Below are 20,393 nucleotides of genomic sequence, written 5' to 3'. Positions count from 1 at the left end.
ATGATGGGAGTAGTAGTTCTGCAACCTTGATGCCCTCAGGTTGCAGAACTAAAACTCCCATCATGGCCTGTTAGCAGGACATGGTGGGAGTTTTAGTTCTGAGGGGGAGAGGGTGGTCTCACCTCTCCCGGTATTCCGGCTGTGGACGGTCCTGTAGTCCGGCGGCGATTCCCGGTGGGGAGGGGGGGATTGCCAAGGACAGCACCAGGTGAGTCCCCTCGGGGGGGGGGGGGGGGGGCACAGGCGGCCGGCATCAGGTCAGCTGCAGGGGGGTGGGGGGTGCCGCTGGCCCACACAGAGTGGGCGATTCGCGGGGGGTGCCGCGGCAAGCACCGGGCGATTAGTGGGGGGGAAAGTGCCGCTGTAGCGGCTAGAGCAGGGCGATTTGCAGGGAGGAGGGGGGTGGATGGCGCAGCAGGACCGGGTCAGTTGCCGGGGGGGCGCATTTGGGGGGGGGGCGGCACCGTGGCCAGCACTGGGCGATTCTCGGGGCAGGGTGGGCGGCAGGTGACTCGCGGGGGGGTGGGGGGGTTAGGGTGCCACGGCCTGCATCGGGTGACGGGGGGGTTGCCGCTGGTGGGCAGCATCAGGCGATTGGGGGGGTATGTGCCGTGGCCAGCTCTTGGTGAGTCCGGGGGGGCGGCGGCCAGCACTGGGTCAGTTGCCGGGGGGAAATGGGGTTACACAGTGTGGTGGTGGGGGGCTGCTTTCAGAGAGGGAGACAGTGGTCAGCAGTGGCAGCTGTCAGTGTCCTCCCTCTCTTCAGTGTGCTGGGGTAGAAGCACTAACCCGGCCCATTGAAGAGACTAAGGACACGTGATCCCGAGGGTGGGGGCCAGGAGCAGAGAGCATGTCGGGTTGGACTGAGATGTGAGGATTCTATGCATTCGGTGGGGGTGAATGCCTCTAGATAACAGCAAAACTGTGCAGAATCCATAGTAACTTTATATTGGAAAGATGGAAAGCTAGGGGTGTGCAATGTATTAAGGCAAAAATAATTTTGGGGGGAATACCCCTTTAAGTTTAACCCAGTGGATGCCACGAAAGTTATAAAAAATGCCATATAGTATAAGGCTATGTTCCCACTGCATGAGAGACCGGCCGTTTCGTGACCCGGCCGGGTCACAGAACGGACGGTGTCTACAAAGATCATTCCGGCTGCAGTGTTCTGATGCGGGCACATAAGCGTGCGCCCACATCAGAACTTCCCACAGCACACAATGAAGCAAGCGGCCGGAGCCGCTCGCTTCATTGTGTGAACTGACAGGGCTTTCTGCGACCGCTATTCACTAAATTGCGGCCGCAGAAAACTGACATGTCAGTTCTTTGCGGCACCGCATGGGATCCAGGCCGGAAAGTATACTATGTGTATAGGCTCCGGCCAGGATCCCATAGCAGTAAAGGCAGTGTTCCACACCATACAAAGTACGTCCGTTGTTGCCTATGGCAACAAAGGTCATACTTTTATGTAGTGTGAACATAGCCTAATCTTGCCTTCAATCTCTTTGAAAAGGAGGGCTTGTGCGCCTCCACTCTCCGCACATCTCCGCTCAAAGAATTAACATGTCAATTCTTTAAGCGGAGAGCGGAGGTGCGCAAGATTTTTCAAACACATTGAAGGCAAGATTTGGCGCCAAGTCTGTGCGGGGGATCTCCACACTGAATCTGGGCGCTGATTCCATAGTGTGAACAGGGCCTTAGATTTGAAGAGAATCGGCTCTGATGGAGGGGCAAGTGTTATTATGTGATTTCCATATGTAGGCTAAACCACAACTGCATGTGGTGGGCAATGACCATTTAATGTTGCTGATGTTGTTGCAAAAGTGTGCGGCAATTGGCCACTGCATATATGCGTTTCTTCAAGGCATTTATGTCTTGAAATAAGCTACAACATAGAGAATAAAACAACAATTTTCCACTGGTATTGTACATAAGGTGTTCGGATAACATTGCTTTGTAAAATGTCAGGGGATAAAAAAGTATGTTCTCAACGAAGATCAGGGGAGATTATCCGCTGCCAGAGGAGCCTTGCAGTGGCTTATTGCCCTGTCTCCACTGACAACACATCCGCACTCAGCATGAGTATGGGGAGGTCAGGAGGAGGAATTGCTGTCAGTCCACTGAGTTTTCTGCAGACCGCCATTAAAATGTATACGGACACCTTAAGAGCTCAGCTACATCCCATCTTTTCCCAGGGATGTGTAAAATACACAACATAAATCCAAAACATATTGGCACAGTGGTAAGTACATTTAAAGTTTAAAAAGTGGAATATCACATTAGATTGTACCTGACAGCCCTTAAATGTGTAGTAATAGGGTTAATGCACAGGTTTTTTTTTTATATGGTCACTATATGGTATCATATGGAATGCCCATAACTCCACGCACACAGCTCTGCCATGTGGAGTTATCTTGCCCTAGTCTAATTCTAATGGATGAAGTGAATAGTATCTACAATAAAACTTTTGTACAGGATTAGAGATGTGCGAACTGAAACTTACAAACTGAGATCCGTTCTGAACTTTGCAAAAAAGTTTGGTACTAAACAGATTTTTTTGCAAAGTTTGCAACTAGTTTGTAAAAATGGCGGAATCACAATTAAATACAAATTTAATTTTTTTTTTAAAAAAGAGTATGCTCACCTTTCAGCATTCCCCCAGTGTCCTCCTATGGGTCTCATGATTCTTCAGCCACCTCCAGTCTGCTCAGCCAATCACTGACTGAGGCAGGAGAGCACCATGGCCAATGATTGGCTGAGCAGGCTGTCACTCTCATCTCTACTTACCTGTCTTTGCTCCCCTGGTGACCTTCCTCTCCGGTCTTTGTCCACCTCCAGCCTGTTCAACCAATCACTGACTGAGACAAGACAGCACCACGGAGAGTGATTGGCTGAGTGGGCTGTCACTCGAGGCGGCTGGAGACCAGAGAAGAAGGTCACCAGGGGTGTACAGAACGGTAAGTAGAGATGAATGAATTTGCTAAACCACACCAAAACAGCTTAATGTCTGCAATCATTTAACTGTTTGAGTGCTGCTCGTTTAAGGTTCGGATCAGACGCACCTGAGCTTTGAGTCAAAGTTCGGCAAACCAAATTTTTTAAAGTTAGCTCATCTCAGGATGTAAATTGTGTTTGCTTATTTAGAGCTGTTTAGTTTTGCCAATTTCTCAAGATTAACCTTCCATTTAATTAACAATAAGCCAGTATTTAGCCTGCAAAGCAATAGTGTGGATTTTACTTGACACTGCAAGTTGAGTAACTTGACTATTCAATATCTACCTTATTCATCAATACTCTGGTCCCTTAGACTAGGAGGTAATAGACAATGTAATAAACGTGGCTCCATACTGAGTCCCTACCAGCACGTGTAATGTTGTAACCGGTCAGATATAATTAAAATTAACATAACTGGAACGTTTAATTTAGTTTGTGACAAAAGTGATAAATGCCTATGGTGCATGCGTCCCATTGTAATTCCCTTCCCCTTCCCTTATCAGCTTTCCCACATTCTTGTTCTTCCGTCCAGAAGCATTAGACATAATGAAGTGATTTTAATGGGAATTATTTTCTTTTTTTTCTTTTTTAGTTTGTTAGTCTTTTTTTTCACCTTTGTAGTTCCACAAAGTGTCTCAGCATCTTAAAGTGTAACTCTCACTTCAAAATATTTTTGCAGGAATCAATGGTACAAGCAATTTTAAGAAACTCTTAAGAAACTCTTTGATTTTGCACTCCAAGAGCTTTTTTGCACTCCAAGAGCTGTTTTGCAGATGCTTCCTCTTCCCTCCCTTCTTATCTGTTCATTATCAGGCAAAGCTGTCTACATTACAGAGGAGCAAAGTGAAGACGGGTTTGCGTCAGCATTATAATCTATAGAGGGAGGGGACGAGGAGGACATAAACAACTGTTCATTTTGGAGACTGTCTGGCCACATAAAACGCTGGATTCAGAGGTCAGAGAGCTCAGTGCTGGTCTTGGAACTTGGTGAGATAAGATTTCAGGACGTTGTGTTGTGCAGGACTGCCTTTTCTCCTCTCTGTGCTCACTCATCTCCCTTGGTTCCTCCCCCCTCTATAGATCATAATGGCCACAGAAAAGCTGCTTCATCTGAAGGGGGGTTGCAAAACAGCTTTTTGAGTACAGTATTTTGCCTTATAAAACCTATTACAGAGTTTCATAGATCGCTTGCACTATTGATTTCTGCAAAGTGTTGTCTAACTGACAGTTGCACTGACAGCACTATCAGCAACTTAGCCAAATCTAACCTGCTGATAGTTCTTATTATTTCTTGCCTTCCTTCTCAGCACTATTCCTATGCTGTTAGCAATGTTATCTTTGGTCTGGAGCAACATTAGAAACACTGCCCCGCCCCCATAGCACCAGCCTGCTCCTTCTAATGATAATCAACAGGGATAACAGGCCGGTTTTTCTAACCTATTGACAGTTCCCCTTTAAGTACTTTAAACTATGTCTGGGTATCATATGTTTATGCATATATAATGTCATTTTGCTTATCACATTGTTAAACCAACATACATTGAGGTATAATGAAAGTGCAAGGGTTAACTTAAATGTTTTGTATTTGCCACAACCAGTGGTCACATATTTCAAGGAATAAGAATTTTGTCCATATGGCACTCACTCAGGCATGCAGCACTGCGTTTGATAATGCAAGGAGCCATTGGCTCCCAGCCCTGTCAATCACTCTTCTTGCCAGAGGCAGCATTATACCTCCGGCCACAAAAGGCTGCTCTTTCACTGCAGCGATGTGGCATACAAGTGACAACACTTGTGCACTCACAGAGTAGAAAATGAAGAGGAAGAAGTTGGAGGAGGGCACAGCTGCAGCTCACAGCACGAGGGTATGGTTTTTTAACTTCATTTTTTTTACTGTCATTTTCATGCTGCCTAAGTCCACATGCACACTTCCATTTTTATAGTCAGGTAATATTGATGATTTCCTGAAGCCTTCTGAAAGGCTGCCTGATCATTATTTCTTGACCGTTAAAACTGGTTATGGAAATGTGCATTTGGCATTAGGCAGCATGCAAATGACATTCTCCCTTTAAAGGGGTACTCCAGCAAAAATCTTTTCTTTAAAATCAACTGTTTTCAAAAAGTTATATCAATTTGTATTTTACTTCTATTTAAAAATCTCACATCTTCCCGTACTTATCAGCTGCTAGACGACCTGCAGGAAGTGCGGTTTTCTTTTCAGTCTGACACAGTGCTCTCTGCTGACATCTCTGGCTGAGACAGGAACTGTCCAGAGGAGGATTTGTTACTGCTCTGGACAGTTCCTGACATGGACAGAGATGTCAGCTAGACTTCCTGCAGGTCGTCTAGCAGCTGATAAGTACAGGAAGATGTTAGATTTTTTTTAAATAGAAGTAAAATACAAATTGATATAACTTTTTGAAAAAAAAAAAAGCTTTAAGCATTATTTAGAAAACCATGTAATGATATTGCATGCCCTATCTACTTACAGATTATAAGGCTGTACCATATAGAAGTGACACTGAAATGTATCCATCTTTGGTCATTGTGAATTCAAATAGACAAAGATAATGGATACATTGTTAGACAATCACATACTGCATATATGGGAATCTGAGGATCATTGTGTAACTCAGGACACTGGTTTCTAGGTCACCCTATCCCTGATAGTGAACAATACTTGCTTGTACCTGGAATTTTAAGTAAGAACATATTTAAAATTCTGTGTCGATGGCATAGCCCGGGGGACTAGCATGTAAGTTTAAGCTTTAAAAATGCATAATATATCATCTGTCAGTATAATAAACTTCAATGTCATGCCTAGGACACTCATAAGTAAAAATAAAACACACTTAGAATATCATTACACTGGAGAAAGCTACCCAGTAAGACAGATATCAGCACATACAGATTAGATACTAAACTGTCCGCAAAAGGATAAATCAGGGAGAGCTTTTTTTCCCATTGCACTTGGGGCATACACTTGCAGGACACATTTGTATACTAAAAAGGGATTGAAATGTATAATGCAACAGTCCCACAGGCTTCTATGGGGCAAATGCATAAGAGATTAGTATCATTTAGACAAGTGTTTGACAGGTGTAGACCTGAATGTTGTACTTTTATGTATTCATATTTGGATAAGAATTGTGCAATGCTTTATTTCCCCTGGAGGGATGCTTTATGTCAATTGAAAATTCTATCACGAGTTAGCGGTGATTCCACTCTTAGTTATATAAATCATTGTGTTTGCATCTTATGCAGTGTATATGTTTTTTACTCTGTCGGTTTATGATTAATGACCTCATGTGCTTGTGTCATGTCCAATGTCAAAACCAAGAGCAAAGGAGCTGCACACCTGCATATATAATAGCTATAGTATTATATGGGGGACAATCCTAGCAGGTGGGACGTACTTGGTTGTGTCCAATACCCAGGGGCGAAGCTAGGATTCATGGGGCCCCATGGCAAAAAACTGTATGCCCCCCCCCAAAGGCGCTCCAGGGTGGGGGAGGGAGGAAAAGGATCTTTCCAGCGGAGGTGCTGCAATGCAGTGGGATATACATACGGGTATTTCTTACATGAGAGAGGTATATATTAGAGATACCCATCTAATAAGTATATAATGCCCTCATATTTACCCCTCTCAAAAGTTTATAAAATCTTTATATACTGTATATATGAGGATATTACTGTATATACATATGGAAGAGGTATATTTGATGGTATTATATGCACACCAGACCTGACCAATACCACCATACTGTCACTGGATTACACCGCCACACCACACCAGACCTGACCAACACCACCATACTGTGACTGGATAACACCGCCACACCAGACCAATACCGCCACACTGTGACTGGATAACACCGCCATACCAGACCTGACCAATTCCACCATACTGTGACTGGATAACACCGCCATACCAGACCTGACCAATACCACCATACTGTGACTGGATAACACCGCCATACCAGACCTGACCAATACCACCACACTGTGACTGGATAACACCACCATACCAGACTTGACCAATACTGCCATACTATGACTGGATAACACCGCCATACCAGACCTGACCAATACCACAATACTGTGACTGGATAATACCGCCAGACCTGACCAATACCGCCATAATGTGACTGGGTAACACCGCCATATCAGACTTGACCAATACCGCCATACTGTGACTGGATAACACCACCACACCAGACGTGACCAATGCCACCATACTGTGACTGGGTAACACCGCCACACCAGACCTGACCAATACCACTATACTGTGACTGGGTATCACCGCCATATCAGACCTGACCAATACCACTATACTGTGACTGGGTAACAGCCCCCCGCCTCAAAAAAAAAAAAAAAAGTGCAACCCTGGGTGATCCCTGACCCTGATTGACAGATCTCTCCCTATACTCAAACAGCCAAAGATGACTATGATTATGCTAAAAATGGCACAGCTATTCAGAGACAATCAAAGATTGATGTGACAGGGAAATTAGGCAGTGATTCCTGTTGTCATTGTTTGGTGTAGGATAAAACAACAGATAGGTTCCCTTTAAACAATTCATTATATCAAGGAAAATCTTCTGAATCAACATCTGCTTTATAATTTAGTTTACTGCCATATCAGCAACTAAAAACATCAGTAGTTTCCTACCCAAAGCCTAGATTGTGTGTTCTAGACACACTCTTTCCCTAGATACCAAACACAATAGATGTGGCATGTTGGAGCTAAAGTAACAATGGCCTAAAGCTGACATCTCCCGTTTTCTGCTGTCTGTTTAATTTTATTTCTGTCCCCAAAGTATGCATACTTTTATATTCCTGCCAATTCTCCTAAGCACAGTAAAGCGGATCTTTGTATAATTACATAGCCATTTTTTATCATCTTTCTCTGTAATACAAATGTGAATATTGTGTTTTGCTTGTAGTTGCTTAAAGGGATTGTTCACTAAAAATTTTTTCTTTCAAATCCACTGGTGCTAGAAAGTTCCAGAGATTTGTAATTTGCTTCTATTACAAAACCTCCAGTCTTCCAGTATTTATCAGCTGCTGCATGTCCTGCAGGAAGTGGTGTATTCTCTTTAGTCTGACACAGTGCTCTCTGCTGCCACCTCTGTCCATGTCAGGAGCTGTCCAGAGCAGTAGCAAATCCCCACAGAAAAGTTCTCCTGCTCTCCAGGAAAGAATACCACTTCCTGCAGGACATACAGCAACTGATCAGTACTGGAAGACAAAAAATGTAAAAGAAGTAAATTACAAATCTCTGGCTTTTTCTGGTACCAGATTATTTGAAAGAAAACCTTTTTTTGTTAACTACCCCTTGAGGCTACAGTATGTTCCCACACAGTATTTTTGGTGTTTTGGTCAATATTTTGCAACCCAAACCAGGAGTGGATTGAAAGCACAGAAAGGCTTTGTTCACACACTGTTGGGGGAGAGGGGTGCAGGGGGTGCTGATTGGTGTCTTTTAACATGACCTATTACACCAAATGATTATTGGCCATAACGCCCAGTAATCGGCCAGTGACCCTGGTGTCCTAAGGGCCTGTGAGCCTGAGACATGTTGGTCTAATGTGGACTATGGAATATGTTCTTTTTATTTAATTAGGACATTATTAATTAGAATTCCACCAAGTTACTGGATACCTTCTTTGTTGCAATTTCTGCATGCACATCTTATAAATTAACGGGGTACTCTGACATTATGTAAAAAAATATAAAAATGCTCTAACAGCATATAGCATTGCTTACTAGTCTGCCCCTGTTCTGAAAACCTCAAAAATCTATTTCTTTTGATAGTATTGCTCTGTTCCTTGTGGTTGTGTGTTCTGGTAAGTACTACAATACCAAGAATGCATTGCTTTCCCTGAGCTCATCATCACAGCCCTCCCACTCTGCTTACAACCCTCCCACAGCACTCCTGTGAATTCTCCAGCCAGAGCTAATTTTAAAGCAGATTATCACACATTCAGTGAGATTTTAGCACCTGCTGTATTTATTCTCTGTCTTATCCTCTTCATGTGCCACAATATGTATTTATCTGTATATATGACTGGAAGATTGTGTTGTAGGCTGTTGACATCACTCAGTGGGAGGGGCTTGAGCTCAGAGAGACAAGATCCAGTGTGAACCTTCTCATCCTCTCCTCTTACCTTTACATGCAGATGCTCATCTAGTAGAATATTTCCAGGTTTTAGGTCCAAATGGAGAAGTGGAGGATTCATAATATGAAGAAAGTTCATTCCTAGGGCTATCTCATGAATGAAACGAAACTTTAGCTGCCAGCTGAGGGTATGTGTGGGAAGCAATTTCTCAAGGGATCCATTTTCCATATACTCCATCACAATTCCAAGAGGATTGGTGCAAATTCCATAAATTTGTACGATGTATCTGAATTTGATCTTCTCCATCTTGGATGCTTCTTCCATCAGATTGTTATACGTTATGCTGCATGAAACAGTAAAGAATTTTAATAAAGAACATTTTATTATCTTAATTATTTAAAAGGGAGTATGTCACCTTGAATTTTAGTGCCAACGAGCTGGCAATATTCAACAGGTCTTAGGGGAAAGTAGACACAGATTATTTTTTATCTAGTTTAGAAACAATGCTGTTGTTTTTTTGTTTTTTTTTTCAGAACGAAAGAGGTGTGAACTGCATGGGCCACGCCTCTTTGGCACCTAACTGCATTTTATTAGAAGATTGCAGTCACAGACAGCTGAACGATAAGTAAGTTGTGTATTCTTTCCCCAAGATTTATGTAACATTGCCAGTTCTTTGGTAATGAATTTCCAATTGACAGATTCCCTTTAAAGGGAAACCAGCTGCAGATTAGAGATGATCGAACAATGCTGAGGTTCAGGTTCGTACAAACTCGAACCATCGGTATTTGACTCCCGCAGTCTTCCCGTTCCGTGGGGAAGGTAGAGGCAGCTTGAGTCCCGCCTGGAAAACAGGAATACAGCCTGGGCCATAGGTTGTATTTTAGTTTTCCAGGCGGTCAAATACCGATGGTTCGAGTTCGTACAAACCTGAACCTCATGGCTGTTCGATCATCTCTACTGCAGATTAGAAGACTCAACTACTGCCAGACAGCTCTGGTACTAGCTTATCTTACTGAAAACCAAAGACTTAAGGTCGTATCACACGAATCGATTATCGGACATATTTGGCCGATTATCAGCCATTACGGCCAATTATCGCTTCCGGTAATAAAAGGCAACAATTAGCAGACCTGCACAATGTCGGCTGATCGTTGTCTTTCAACATGTGAAAAACAAACGATTAGGATAGCACCAACCTGTTGCCGTTGCTCCATGTACTCATGTCTATGTGGAGCCAACGGCATAATATAAAATTTGCCCTAGTGTTAGTGTAGATAGGAAAATAGTAGTTAGTGAGATAGGAAAATAGATGGTGGGCCCCACTGGGGACAGGGATATGCATGGTCACACTCTCTTTACCGCACTATAGAATATGTCAGATCTGTTTTGGAGCACAAAATAATAAAATTCTTCTTTCTAAAGAAATTAAGTATTAGCAACGAGGACACTAGCTGATAAATCGTCGGTGGACACATTATATTCTTTATAATAAAACTGTGTGGGCCAATTCTATTCTATTCCCTATTTCCCGATCGCATTATGTATTACAATGCTTCATATCATCTTGCTTTCAAGCACTTTGCATTATGTGGTATATTGGGAATGTATTTCTATCACAGACCATATCCAATAGCAATTTAATTAGGTACTTAAAAAGTAATTCTACCGTCCTGTAGAAATAACAAGAGAACACAATTTATTGTATTTCACTTTAGGTTGGATTTTTCTACTGAACAGTAAGGGAATATGTTCAGCATTTTCCTAATAATGAAAATACACATTTATTATATTTATTCATCCATTTCAGGTCTATTGAAAAAAAAAAATCAACCTAAATGGCAAAGAAATAGTGTGCGGTGTGGAGGAAGAAGCATTACCAATGGTAAAGTTATCCTCAGGGCAAAATCAATGATTCATTGGAGTTATATAACTTTAGACTAACATAAGAGAGTACATAGAGAGCTCCCAATGACAATATTTATAAGAGATAGAGCATTGAGGGGGATTTCCAATATGTCTAACTAGAGAACCCCATAGATCAGCAGAATGAAGGTGCCAGGTCTTTGTTCCTCCAAGCGCAGTGGCTCATCCTTATCTGCCGATGTGCCTCAGGCTACGGCTTAGTCACTTGATGGCATGCTCGGGTACGTTACATGATACGGTGCTCGGGTACATCCACACTCAAGTGTGCGGCATTGATTACCGGTGGCTAAAGAAGTTAGATGCAACCCTAGGGAGTCCTAAAATACATGGATACAGAGTATGGCCATGTTCATACTACTTAATAGACTGTCTGTTTCATGACCCTGCCGGGTCACGGAGTGGCTGGTCTCCGCAAAGATCTTTACGGCCTCTGAGTTGTGATGCGGGCGCATCCGTGCGCACCTGCATCAGAACTCCCCACAGCACACTATGGAGCGAGCGTCCCCAGCCGCCCGCTCCATAGTGTGCACTGACAAAGCTTTCTACGGCCGTTATTCTTTGACATGTCAGTTTTTTGCGGCGCCGCTAGGGGTCCCGGCGGAATGTATACTATGCGATTCGCTTATCTCTACTAAAAAGTTTTTTCTCTATGATATTGGTCCTGGTGTGCATACATGTAGCCCCTTACCCAAGGGTATGATGGTGTGTGTGTATGTAGGGAAGGGGGGTTACTGCTGGAAACCGCTGTCATCTTGAGAATGGAGCAGTGGTAACACTTGCACACTACATCTTCATTCTTTGTCTATGGATGGTACTGGAGATAGCCTAACATTCAGCTATCATTCAGCACTCAGCAATCTCTGGCAGCTCCCATAGACAGTGAATAGAGTAGCAGTTTGCATCCATGACCTCTGCTCCATTCTGATGGTATACTCAGCACCCCATTCCTAAGAATGTTCGGACTTTTAGTCCGTGATAATACACCTATTACCTATCCTAAACAGTCAGCGTCTTTGACAGTAGACATTTATTTTCCTAAAAACTTACCCTTGGCTGTAGGTAATGTTAAACAACAGCCATTCGCGTGGAACAACTGTTATTTGTATAGCATGTAAACATAGCCTGATTGTCAGCATCAGGTATGGCAAAGGGCAGTCAGACCATGAGCCCTAGCGGAACCTGCCCACTGTCCCTGCCTACTTGCCACGGACGGCCCTAGGCGGCTGCGGACAACCACGAGGACAGTCCATATACTGATAAAGTGTAACACACAACAGTGACAGACAAAACAAGATCCAAAGAGTGGTCAAAGTCAGGCGGTAAGGTCAGGGCAGGCTGCAAACAGGAAAGTCAGGAAACAAAGTCAAAGGTCAGAAGTACACAGACAATAGCAGAGGTACAGTATAAGCTGTAGCAGAGTATAACACAAGATCAGACTATTTATCAAGGATCAGTAGCTTGGTCCAGAGCCCCATTGGCAGAGGCACATGTCAGTCAAAAGAAACACAACATCAAACAGCTGAAGGAACCTAGAAGTACAGTCCTTCATTGCCAGAAACCTGACAGGGAAAGTGGGTGGGGCAGAACACACGAAGACAGGTCCCTGTTCAGACCAGGTTCAGGAATCAGCACCTTCTCCGCTGCACAGCCTGAACCGAGGAGTGAAAAGGCACAATCCCTACACTGATACCGAATACTATAGTGTCCAATTGCTACTTTATATTTTTATCTTTAGTAGTATCTGATAAATACGAATACGAATGGATAATGTAGCCCTATGGATACAAGCTTTTTTTCTGAGAAGCATCTCAAACGTGATGTGAACACAGCTATTATATGAATATGACTATGGAAGAGTTTGATCCCTGCCTTTGATGGGACTGCTCTTATGATGCTCATTTCATACATTTTAAGCTCCCCGACTCTCAAGAGAGATTGAGACATAATTAAAAACATGAACATTTTAAACTAATCAGCGGATTTAATCTCCCACTAATCAACATAATCTATTCTCACCATGCTCAAGAGAGTTTCATGCAAATCGGATTTTGTAACACAATAACAACTTCATCTATTCATAGGCCTTCCCACTTATGTTGCTTCTCCGCACTAACATGGAATATCATGTATGTTACAAAAGTTTCTAGCTGAAATCATTAGTGAAATGATCACAATTTATAAATGGAGCCTCGTGCTAAACGTGACCTCTCCATAAGGTAATCACAGTGATTAATTGATCACCTAAAGTCAATTTTATCACTGGATCATCAATTATTGCTGGGGTATACTGGAATTACTAAAAATGTCACTCTTTAAAAGATAAAAAATTTAAACCGCAGCCGCGGTTGGAGTCTTGAAAAACAGAAATACAGCCTAAGGCTGGGTTCACACTATGTATATTTGAGGCTGTATTTGTGAGGCTGTATAGCAACCAAAACCAGGAGTGGATTGAAAACACAGAAAGGCTCTGTTCACATAATGTTGTAATTGAGTGGATGGCCATCATTTAATGGCAAATATTTGCTGTTATTTTAAAACAACGGCTGTGGTATTGAAATAATGGCCGTTATTTACTGTTATATGGCGGCCATCCACTCAATTTCAACATTGTGTGAACAGATCCTTTCTGTGTTTTCAATCCACTCCTGGTTTTGGTTGCTATGAGGACCTGACATGAGGACCAAATACAGCCTCAAATATACATAGTGTGAACCCAGCCTAAGGCCGTTATTTGTCACCCGGCTGATACTGCATCGTCTAGGTGAACATCAATTTACTTGAACTGGAATGTGGGTTTAATACCAAAATGCATGGCCTATGGTTATATCCATGTTTTCCGGGACTTCCTAGAGCTGCATCCAACTTCAGCAGCCACCGGTAACAAAATGTTGAGTGATCCGAATTGCGCATGCACTCATTTCTAATGCATCTCTAACAAGCCTTCATTGTTTCTGCATTTGCCATCTGGATAATTGGGAGGAGGTAAAATACATTGAAATGACAGTGTATCCGAAACCAGAATTTCTCTTTACACATAGAATTAAAGGAGAAGTCCGGCTAAATTTTTTTTTTTTTTAAGTACTGTATTTCCCCCCAAAAGTTATACAAATTACCAATATACACGTATTACGGGAAATGCACATAAAGTGTTTTTTCCCTGCACTTACTACTGCATCAAGGCTTCACTTCCTGGATAACATGGTGATGTCACTTCCTGGATAACATGGTGATGTCACTTCCTGGATAATATGGTGATGTCACGACCCGACTCCCAGAGCTGTGCGGCTGTGGCTACTGGAGAAGATGATGGCAGGGGGACACTGAGGGACACAGGGCACTGGAGGGACACTAAGCATCCCTCTGCCATCATCCTCTCCAGCAGCCACAGCCCGCACAGCTCTGGGAGTCAGGTCATGACATCACCATTTTATCCAGGAAGTGAAGCCTGATGCAGTAGTAAGTGCAGGAAAAAAAGCACTTTATAAGCAATTCCTGTAATAAGGGTATATTCACACGGACGGGCTCGCAGCGAGATTCTCGCTGCGAGCCCGGCAGGTCCTGGCAGTTCCCATACACTACATACTTGCTGCGGTCTAAACGACCGCAGCGAGTATGTAATTATACCGCCCTTAACCCCTTCTGCTCCCCCGCTGTGTATATACTTTACCTGTCCTCGCTGCACGGGTCCGGCGTCCTACTCTCCCGCCCGGCCAATCAGTGGCTGCGGCTGGGCAACACACTGATTGGCCGGGCGGGAGAGCAGGACGCCGGACCCGTGCAGCAAGGACAGGTAAAGTATATACACAGCGGGGGAGCAGAAGGGGTTAAGGGCGGTATAATTACATACTCGCTGCGGTCGTTTAGACCGCAGCAAGTATGTAGTGTATGGGAACTGCCAGGACCTGCCGGGCTCGCAGCGAGAATCTCGTTGCGAGCCCGCCCGTGTGAATATACCCTAAGTGCATATTGGTGATTTGTGATTGGTGATTTTTGACGACAATACAATACTTTAATAAACATTTTTGTTGGACTCCTTTAAAGGGGATTTTTGCATTTTTTTTTTATTCATTGGGATAGGCCATGAATATCTGATACAATGGTGGCCATATTGCAGCCAGTTCGGACTTGGAGAAGGGCCTGCAGCCCATTGTCCATTTAGTTAGACCCTGAAGCCAGATGGAGATCCAGCTCCAGTTCAGACCTTGCACCCTCACCTCCTCCTAGTTTAAAATGGGGACAGCCAGAGAAGATTTAAAAACAGGACCGTACAGACGTATACCAGCTGGATCAAATGGGTGACAGAGTGATGAATCACATATTCCTGTGGGCATTAAGATGTGTGCCTGTAGCCATACTTGCTTTCCCTCAGTAGCTTCAACTGCTGAGCAGAAGTACAGTTGCATGTTCTTTCAAGCAACTGCACCCCCTGCTGGTGAAGAGCATCTGAGCTGAGCGCACGCTTCTGTTTTCCCTCCCGGTACATTTTGACTCTGATTGACTGCATGCACTTGTGTCACCATAGAGCTGCTCAGCTGTACAGACATTCCGGCTGTCATCAACTGCAGTAAATATATTGGTCTGGGGGGGGGGGTTGGGTCCAACTGTAGTAATCTAACTGCACAAATATAACCAATCAATGTAAGGCAATAGCACAGCATAGCATTGATTAGTATAGGGGGTTAAATAGTGTTTAAAAAAAAAGTTGAAAAAAAGTGAATACACATATTTAGCATCATCAGTTCCTAAATTGTTTGAATTATTAAAATATAATGTTATTGATCCCACAAGGTGAACAGCATAAGTGAAAATAAGAAGATCAGATACCAAAAGTGTTCATTTTTAGTCACATCATAAATCAGAAGAAATGTGATTAACAAGTCTTGTCTAAACAAGAACGGTTCTAATAGAAACTACAGTTGATGATGCCAAATCATACCACCCTGTAAAGGGGGGGGGGGGAGTTATAGGGGTCAGAATTGGGCATATTTATTTTCTTAAAAGGGGTAGTGCAAGAAGGACAAAATGGTAACACAAAAATCCCAGGTCCTCAAGGGGTTAAGCTAAATATGTGTTATGCAGCAATCTATATGAATGTGCAATATCTATGTGCATAGTTTTATATGTGTTTGGATTGGGGAGGAGTGTGGTGGCCCAGGCACCTTTTTTTGCACAACAGCCCCATGCAGTCTGTGTCTGCCCCTCATCTGATCAGTAGGAGTCTGACACCACTGTTTGCACTGCTAGCCTAACTGCAGTTACCCAGAATGACCAGTAAACAAAGTAAGGAGCTGTCTGGTTATGGTTCTGTTTTTTGAGTATGTGGGTGCCATGTCTTTGGCAAAAAGCAGATAGGAGGGGTGCCATGTGTTGGAAATCCTGGTGTAAGCAGAATCAAAGAAAGCACTCATCTTAAAGGGGAACTCCACATAAGAAAAAAATGTTTTCTATTAAAAGTACATTAAGGCTATGTTCACACTACGAAAGTCTCCGGACGTAGCGTGTTCCGTGAATAAGCGGCCCGGAGACTTACGTAGTTTGCGTACAATGGAAAGTATACGATGTACGGCTGCACAGTTCACACTACGTACAAACTTACGCCCGGATCGTACGCGGCGCCGGCTAGGGCAGGGCGTGATCTCACAGGAGGCACAGCTGGATCCTCCAATCCCCTGAGTGATTCACCATCTCTGACTGGCAAGAAGCAGGTGCAGCAAGGAATGTGGACTGTGATGAACAGCTGAGGGAAAGCATTGCATTCTGGAACCAGTACTGCATTCTGGGAACTGCTCAACCAGGAAGTACAGAAACACAATACAGATCAAAAACAAATGGATTTTTGGTAGTTTCAAAACTAGGATAGATAGATAGATAGATAGATAGATAGATAGATAGATAGGAGATAGATAGATAGATAGATAGATACAGTGGTGTAGCTATAGGGGTCGCCACGGTCACCATGGTGACCAGGCCCCTAGCTACAGGGGGCCCGCTGTGCTCCCTTGCCACTTCTTGCCTCTCCGCCTCCTGTGATTGTGCAGGCAGCCTAACGCTGCAGTGTGGGGTCCTGAATCCTCCCCATCACTTGTTTCCTGCTCCTCTCTGCTGTCCGTGTGGAGGAGGGGGAGGGGCGGGAGAGCATGGTCCGGCACCAGGAGGGAGGAGGTGGGAGGCCAGGAGCTGCTGACAAAGTGAAGTTTCCTCATAATAATTAAGTGTCTGTGCTCTGTGTGTGTGTGTGTCTGTGCTCTGTGTGTGCTCTGTGTGTCTGTGCTCTGTGTGTGTCTGAGCTCAGTGTGTGTGTGTCTGTGCTGTGTGTGTGTGTCTGTGCTGTGTGTGCATCTGTGCTCTGTGTGTGCGTCTGTGCTCTGTGTGTGTGTCTGTGCTGTGTGTGTGCTGCCTGTGTCTGCCTGTGCTCTGCGTGTCTGTGCTCTGTGTGTGTGTCTGTGCTCTGTGTGTGCGTCTGTGCTCTCTGTGGGCCTGTGCGTGTGTCTGTGTTCTGTGTGTGTGTCTGTGCTCTGTGTGTGTGTGTGTGTGTGTGTGTGTGTCTGTGCTCTGTGTCTGTGCTCTTTGTGGGTCTGTGTTTGTGCTCTCTGTGGGTCTGTGTTTGTGCTCTCTGTGGGTCTGTGTCTGTGCTCTCTGTGGGTCTGTGTCTGTGTTCTCTGTGGGTCTGTGTCTGTGTTCTGTGTGTGTCTCTGTGCTCTGTGTGTGTGTCTGTGTGTGTCTCTGTGCTCTGTGTGTGTGTGTCTGTGCTCTGTGTGTGTGTGTGTGTGTGTCTGTGCTCTGTGTGTGTGTGTGTGTGTGTCTGTGCTCTGTGTGTGTGTGTGTGTGTGTGTGTGTGTGTGTGTGTGTGTGTGTGTGTGTGTCTGTGCTCTGTGTGTGTGTCTGTGCTCTCTGTGGGTCTGTGCTCTGTGTGTGTCTGTGCCTGTGCTCTGTATGTGTGTGTGCGTGTCTGTGCTCTGTGTGTGTCTGTGCTCTGTGTGTGTGTGTGTCTGTGCTCTGTTTGTGTGTCTGTGCTCTCTGTGGGTCTGTGCTATGTGTGTGTGTCTGCGTCTGTGCTCTGTGTGTGCGTCTGTGCTCTGTGTGTGCGTCTGTGCTCTGTGTGTGCTGCCTGTGTGTCTGCCTGTGCTCTGCGTGTCTGTGCGCTGCGTGTGTTGGGTGGGGGGGGGCCCAAGCTAAAATTTTGCACCAGGGCCTATCAGCCTGTAGCTACGCCCCTGGATAGATAGATAGATAGATAGATAGATAGATAGATAGATAGATAGATAGATAGATAGATAATGCGTTATGCTTCTGCAGAAGTTTCATTTTTTTTAACCTCTACCTGGAGTTCCCCTTTAAAGCTCTATATGCAAACATATATTTTAAAACTTTGGTGAATATAAACATAATAAAAATGTTGATGATCATGAGCTATCCAAGCTGCACATAAAGAGGGCTGTTGCTATTAAACTGCATTACTTAACAAAATTTATAAAATCACTATCATTGCCTAAATCTCTTTATTTAAAGTAATTGTACTGACAGCCGACTAATAAATCCAAATGATTAATAGCATAATAAAAGTGTGCGTCATTTTTAAATAAAATTCCCTGAAACCTGAGTCAGTTCCCTTCTACTTCACCCCACTGTTTACATACAAGGTAGTCGTGAATGTATTTGTTCAGCTTTTCAGAATATCAAAGAATACAATCGGAGTGTGAAAATTCCATCAGAAGTGAAGTGTCACACAGGTTGTCATGTTCGCTGTCCCTCTGTAAATTCCCATTGTCAGACTCGAATCAGAAATGTAAGCTGTTTAGGTTTTCTATGTGTTACACTAAAGATCAGCTACTTTAGAACTCAGCTGCGTTAAAGTGACTTTGCACTCAAGTGGTGTAACCGGCTTTGCAATCCAGCCGAGCAAGTTTGGTTTGGCAAGTGTCGTTTTCTGAAATCCATTTTAAACGGTATTTCAAGAATGAGTCACTTTGAGAGGTGCAGAGCATAAACAATGGTGTGCGGGATTGCAGATTTAGTAGCTCATAGATAAAAACAAGATAGCATGACTAAGCATTATCATCTCATGAGGATATTTGGAGTGTTAAGGCCTTATTACACAAAGCGATTATTGGCCGTATGTTGCCGATTATCAGCCATTACGGCCAATAATCGCTTTGTGTAATAAAAGGCAACGATCAGCCGACGTGCACAATGTCGACTGATGGGTTTTTTTCAACGTCTTTCAATATGTTAAAAGACTAATGACTAGGATAGCAATTATCTGCTGCCATTGCTCCGCAACATAGGAGTGGCGGCAGCAGACCGCCGCTATCTTCTATGAGCTCCTCAGACGGTCTAAAGATCGTCTGGGGAGCTCCTCCTGCAGTTCCCTGCAGCCCCCCTGAACTTACCCACTCTCTGTCATAGCGTGTAATAGCGGAATGATGAGCAAGCTCCCGCTGACCTGACAGGTCGGCACTCGCTTGCTCCCGTTAACCGCCCTTTGTAATCGGGTGTTTACTCGGCATGTGTTTTAGCTGGTACATGTAAGCCAGTGTCCGCCATTTCAAAGCTGACATACAGAACTAAATACAAAAAAATAGTCATAAAGTACAGACAATAATTGCCTGTACTAGTCTTGAGTAAGGTCCCTGGCTGCCATGTCGGCCTGTCTATTTATCTACTGTGCTCCATTACTAGACTGTGTGCATACAAGTGAGCTGACAGTTTTTTCTCTTGCTCATGTACTCAAGTACCTCTGAAAAACCTACATCCATCAAGAGCAGTCCACCTTCTCTTATCTAGTGTATAAGTCTCCAAGGTTACAGACTACAAACTGGCCCTGTGTAGTCTGATCAAGCAGGTTTACTTTTTTTTTTCTCTCACCCCCTTTTTTCTAACCGGCTGAATGTTTATTAGGATATTGGTACAGATAAAACTCTTTGAATCAGTCATTTGAAAGTTAACAGGAACATAACAGCTATTTTACAGTTTAGTTTCCACCCATATATCAGCCAGGATGATTTATCTTTGTGACTTAAATTAGTAGATATGAGATAGAGGTCCAGAAATTCAAAATTTCCATATTATCAAAGGGCATAATAATAAAACATAATGAGACATAACTCCAATGATGACAACCAAAATATCTTGACCTAATTTTGCATGCAGATTATATTCAGGATAAAGTCCTAATAGGCCAACCGCTAAAAGTAATATTGTCAAAAGGAAGAAAAGTAGCTGATGTAGTGAATAAAAAATCCATTACGTTAACTAGTTATATTCATACCCATTAACCCCTGTGGCCTCCATCAGATTTCGAATGTGCTAATGTCAAATTAGTTGAAGATATAAATTGTGGCAGAGAATAAGATC

General features: G+C 43.6%; 1 protein-coding gene across 1 annotated transcript in view; it reads right to left on the bottom strand.

Moving 5' to 3' along the window:
* ANKK1 (ankyrin repeat and kinase domain containing 1) overlaps positions 1-20,393 on the bottom strand; it is a 60,340-nt gene that overhangs the window by 19,055 nt on the left and 20,892 nt on the right. Inside the window, exon 2 of the mRNA XM_069947748.1 lies at positions 9,165-9,459. Coding sequence (XP_069803849.1) covers positions 9,165-9,459 — 295 coding nt within the window. The remainder of the gene's footprint in view (positions 1-9,164; positions 9,460-20,393) is intronic.

This window comes from Dendropsophus ebraccatus, chromosome 12, assembly GCF_027789765.1.
Source record: "Dendropsophus ebraccatus isolate aDenEbr1 chromosome 12, aDenEbr1.pat, whole genome shotgun sequence".
In the NCBI taxonomy this organism is placed as follows: domain Eukaryota; kingdom Metazoa; phylum Chordata; class Amphibia; order Anura; family Hylidae; genus Dendropsophus; species Dendropsophus ebraccatus.
The sequence above is the reverse complement of the archived record's forward strand: the minus strand, read 5'-3'. Positions and strand labels throughout refer to the sequence as shown.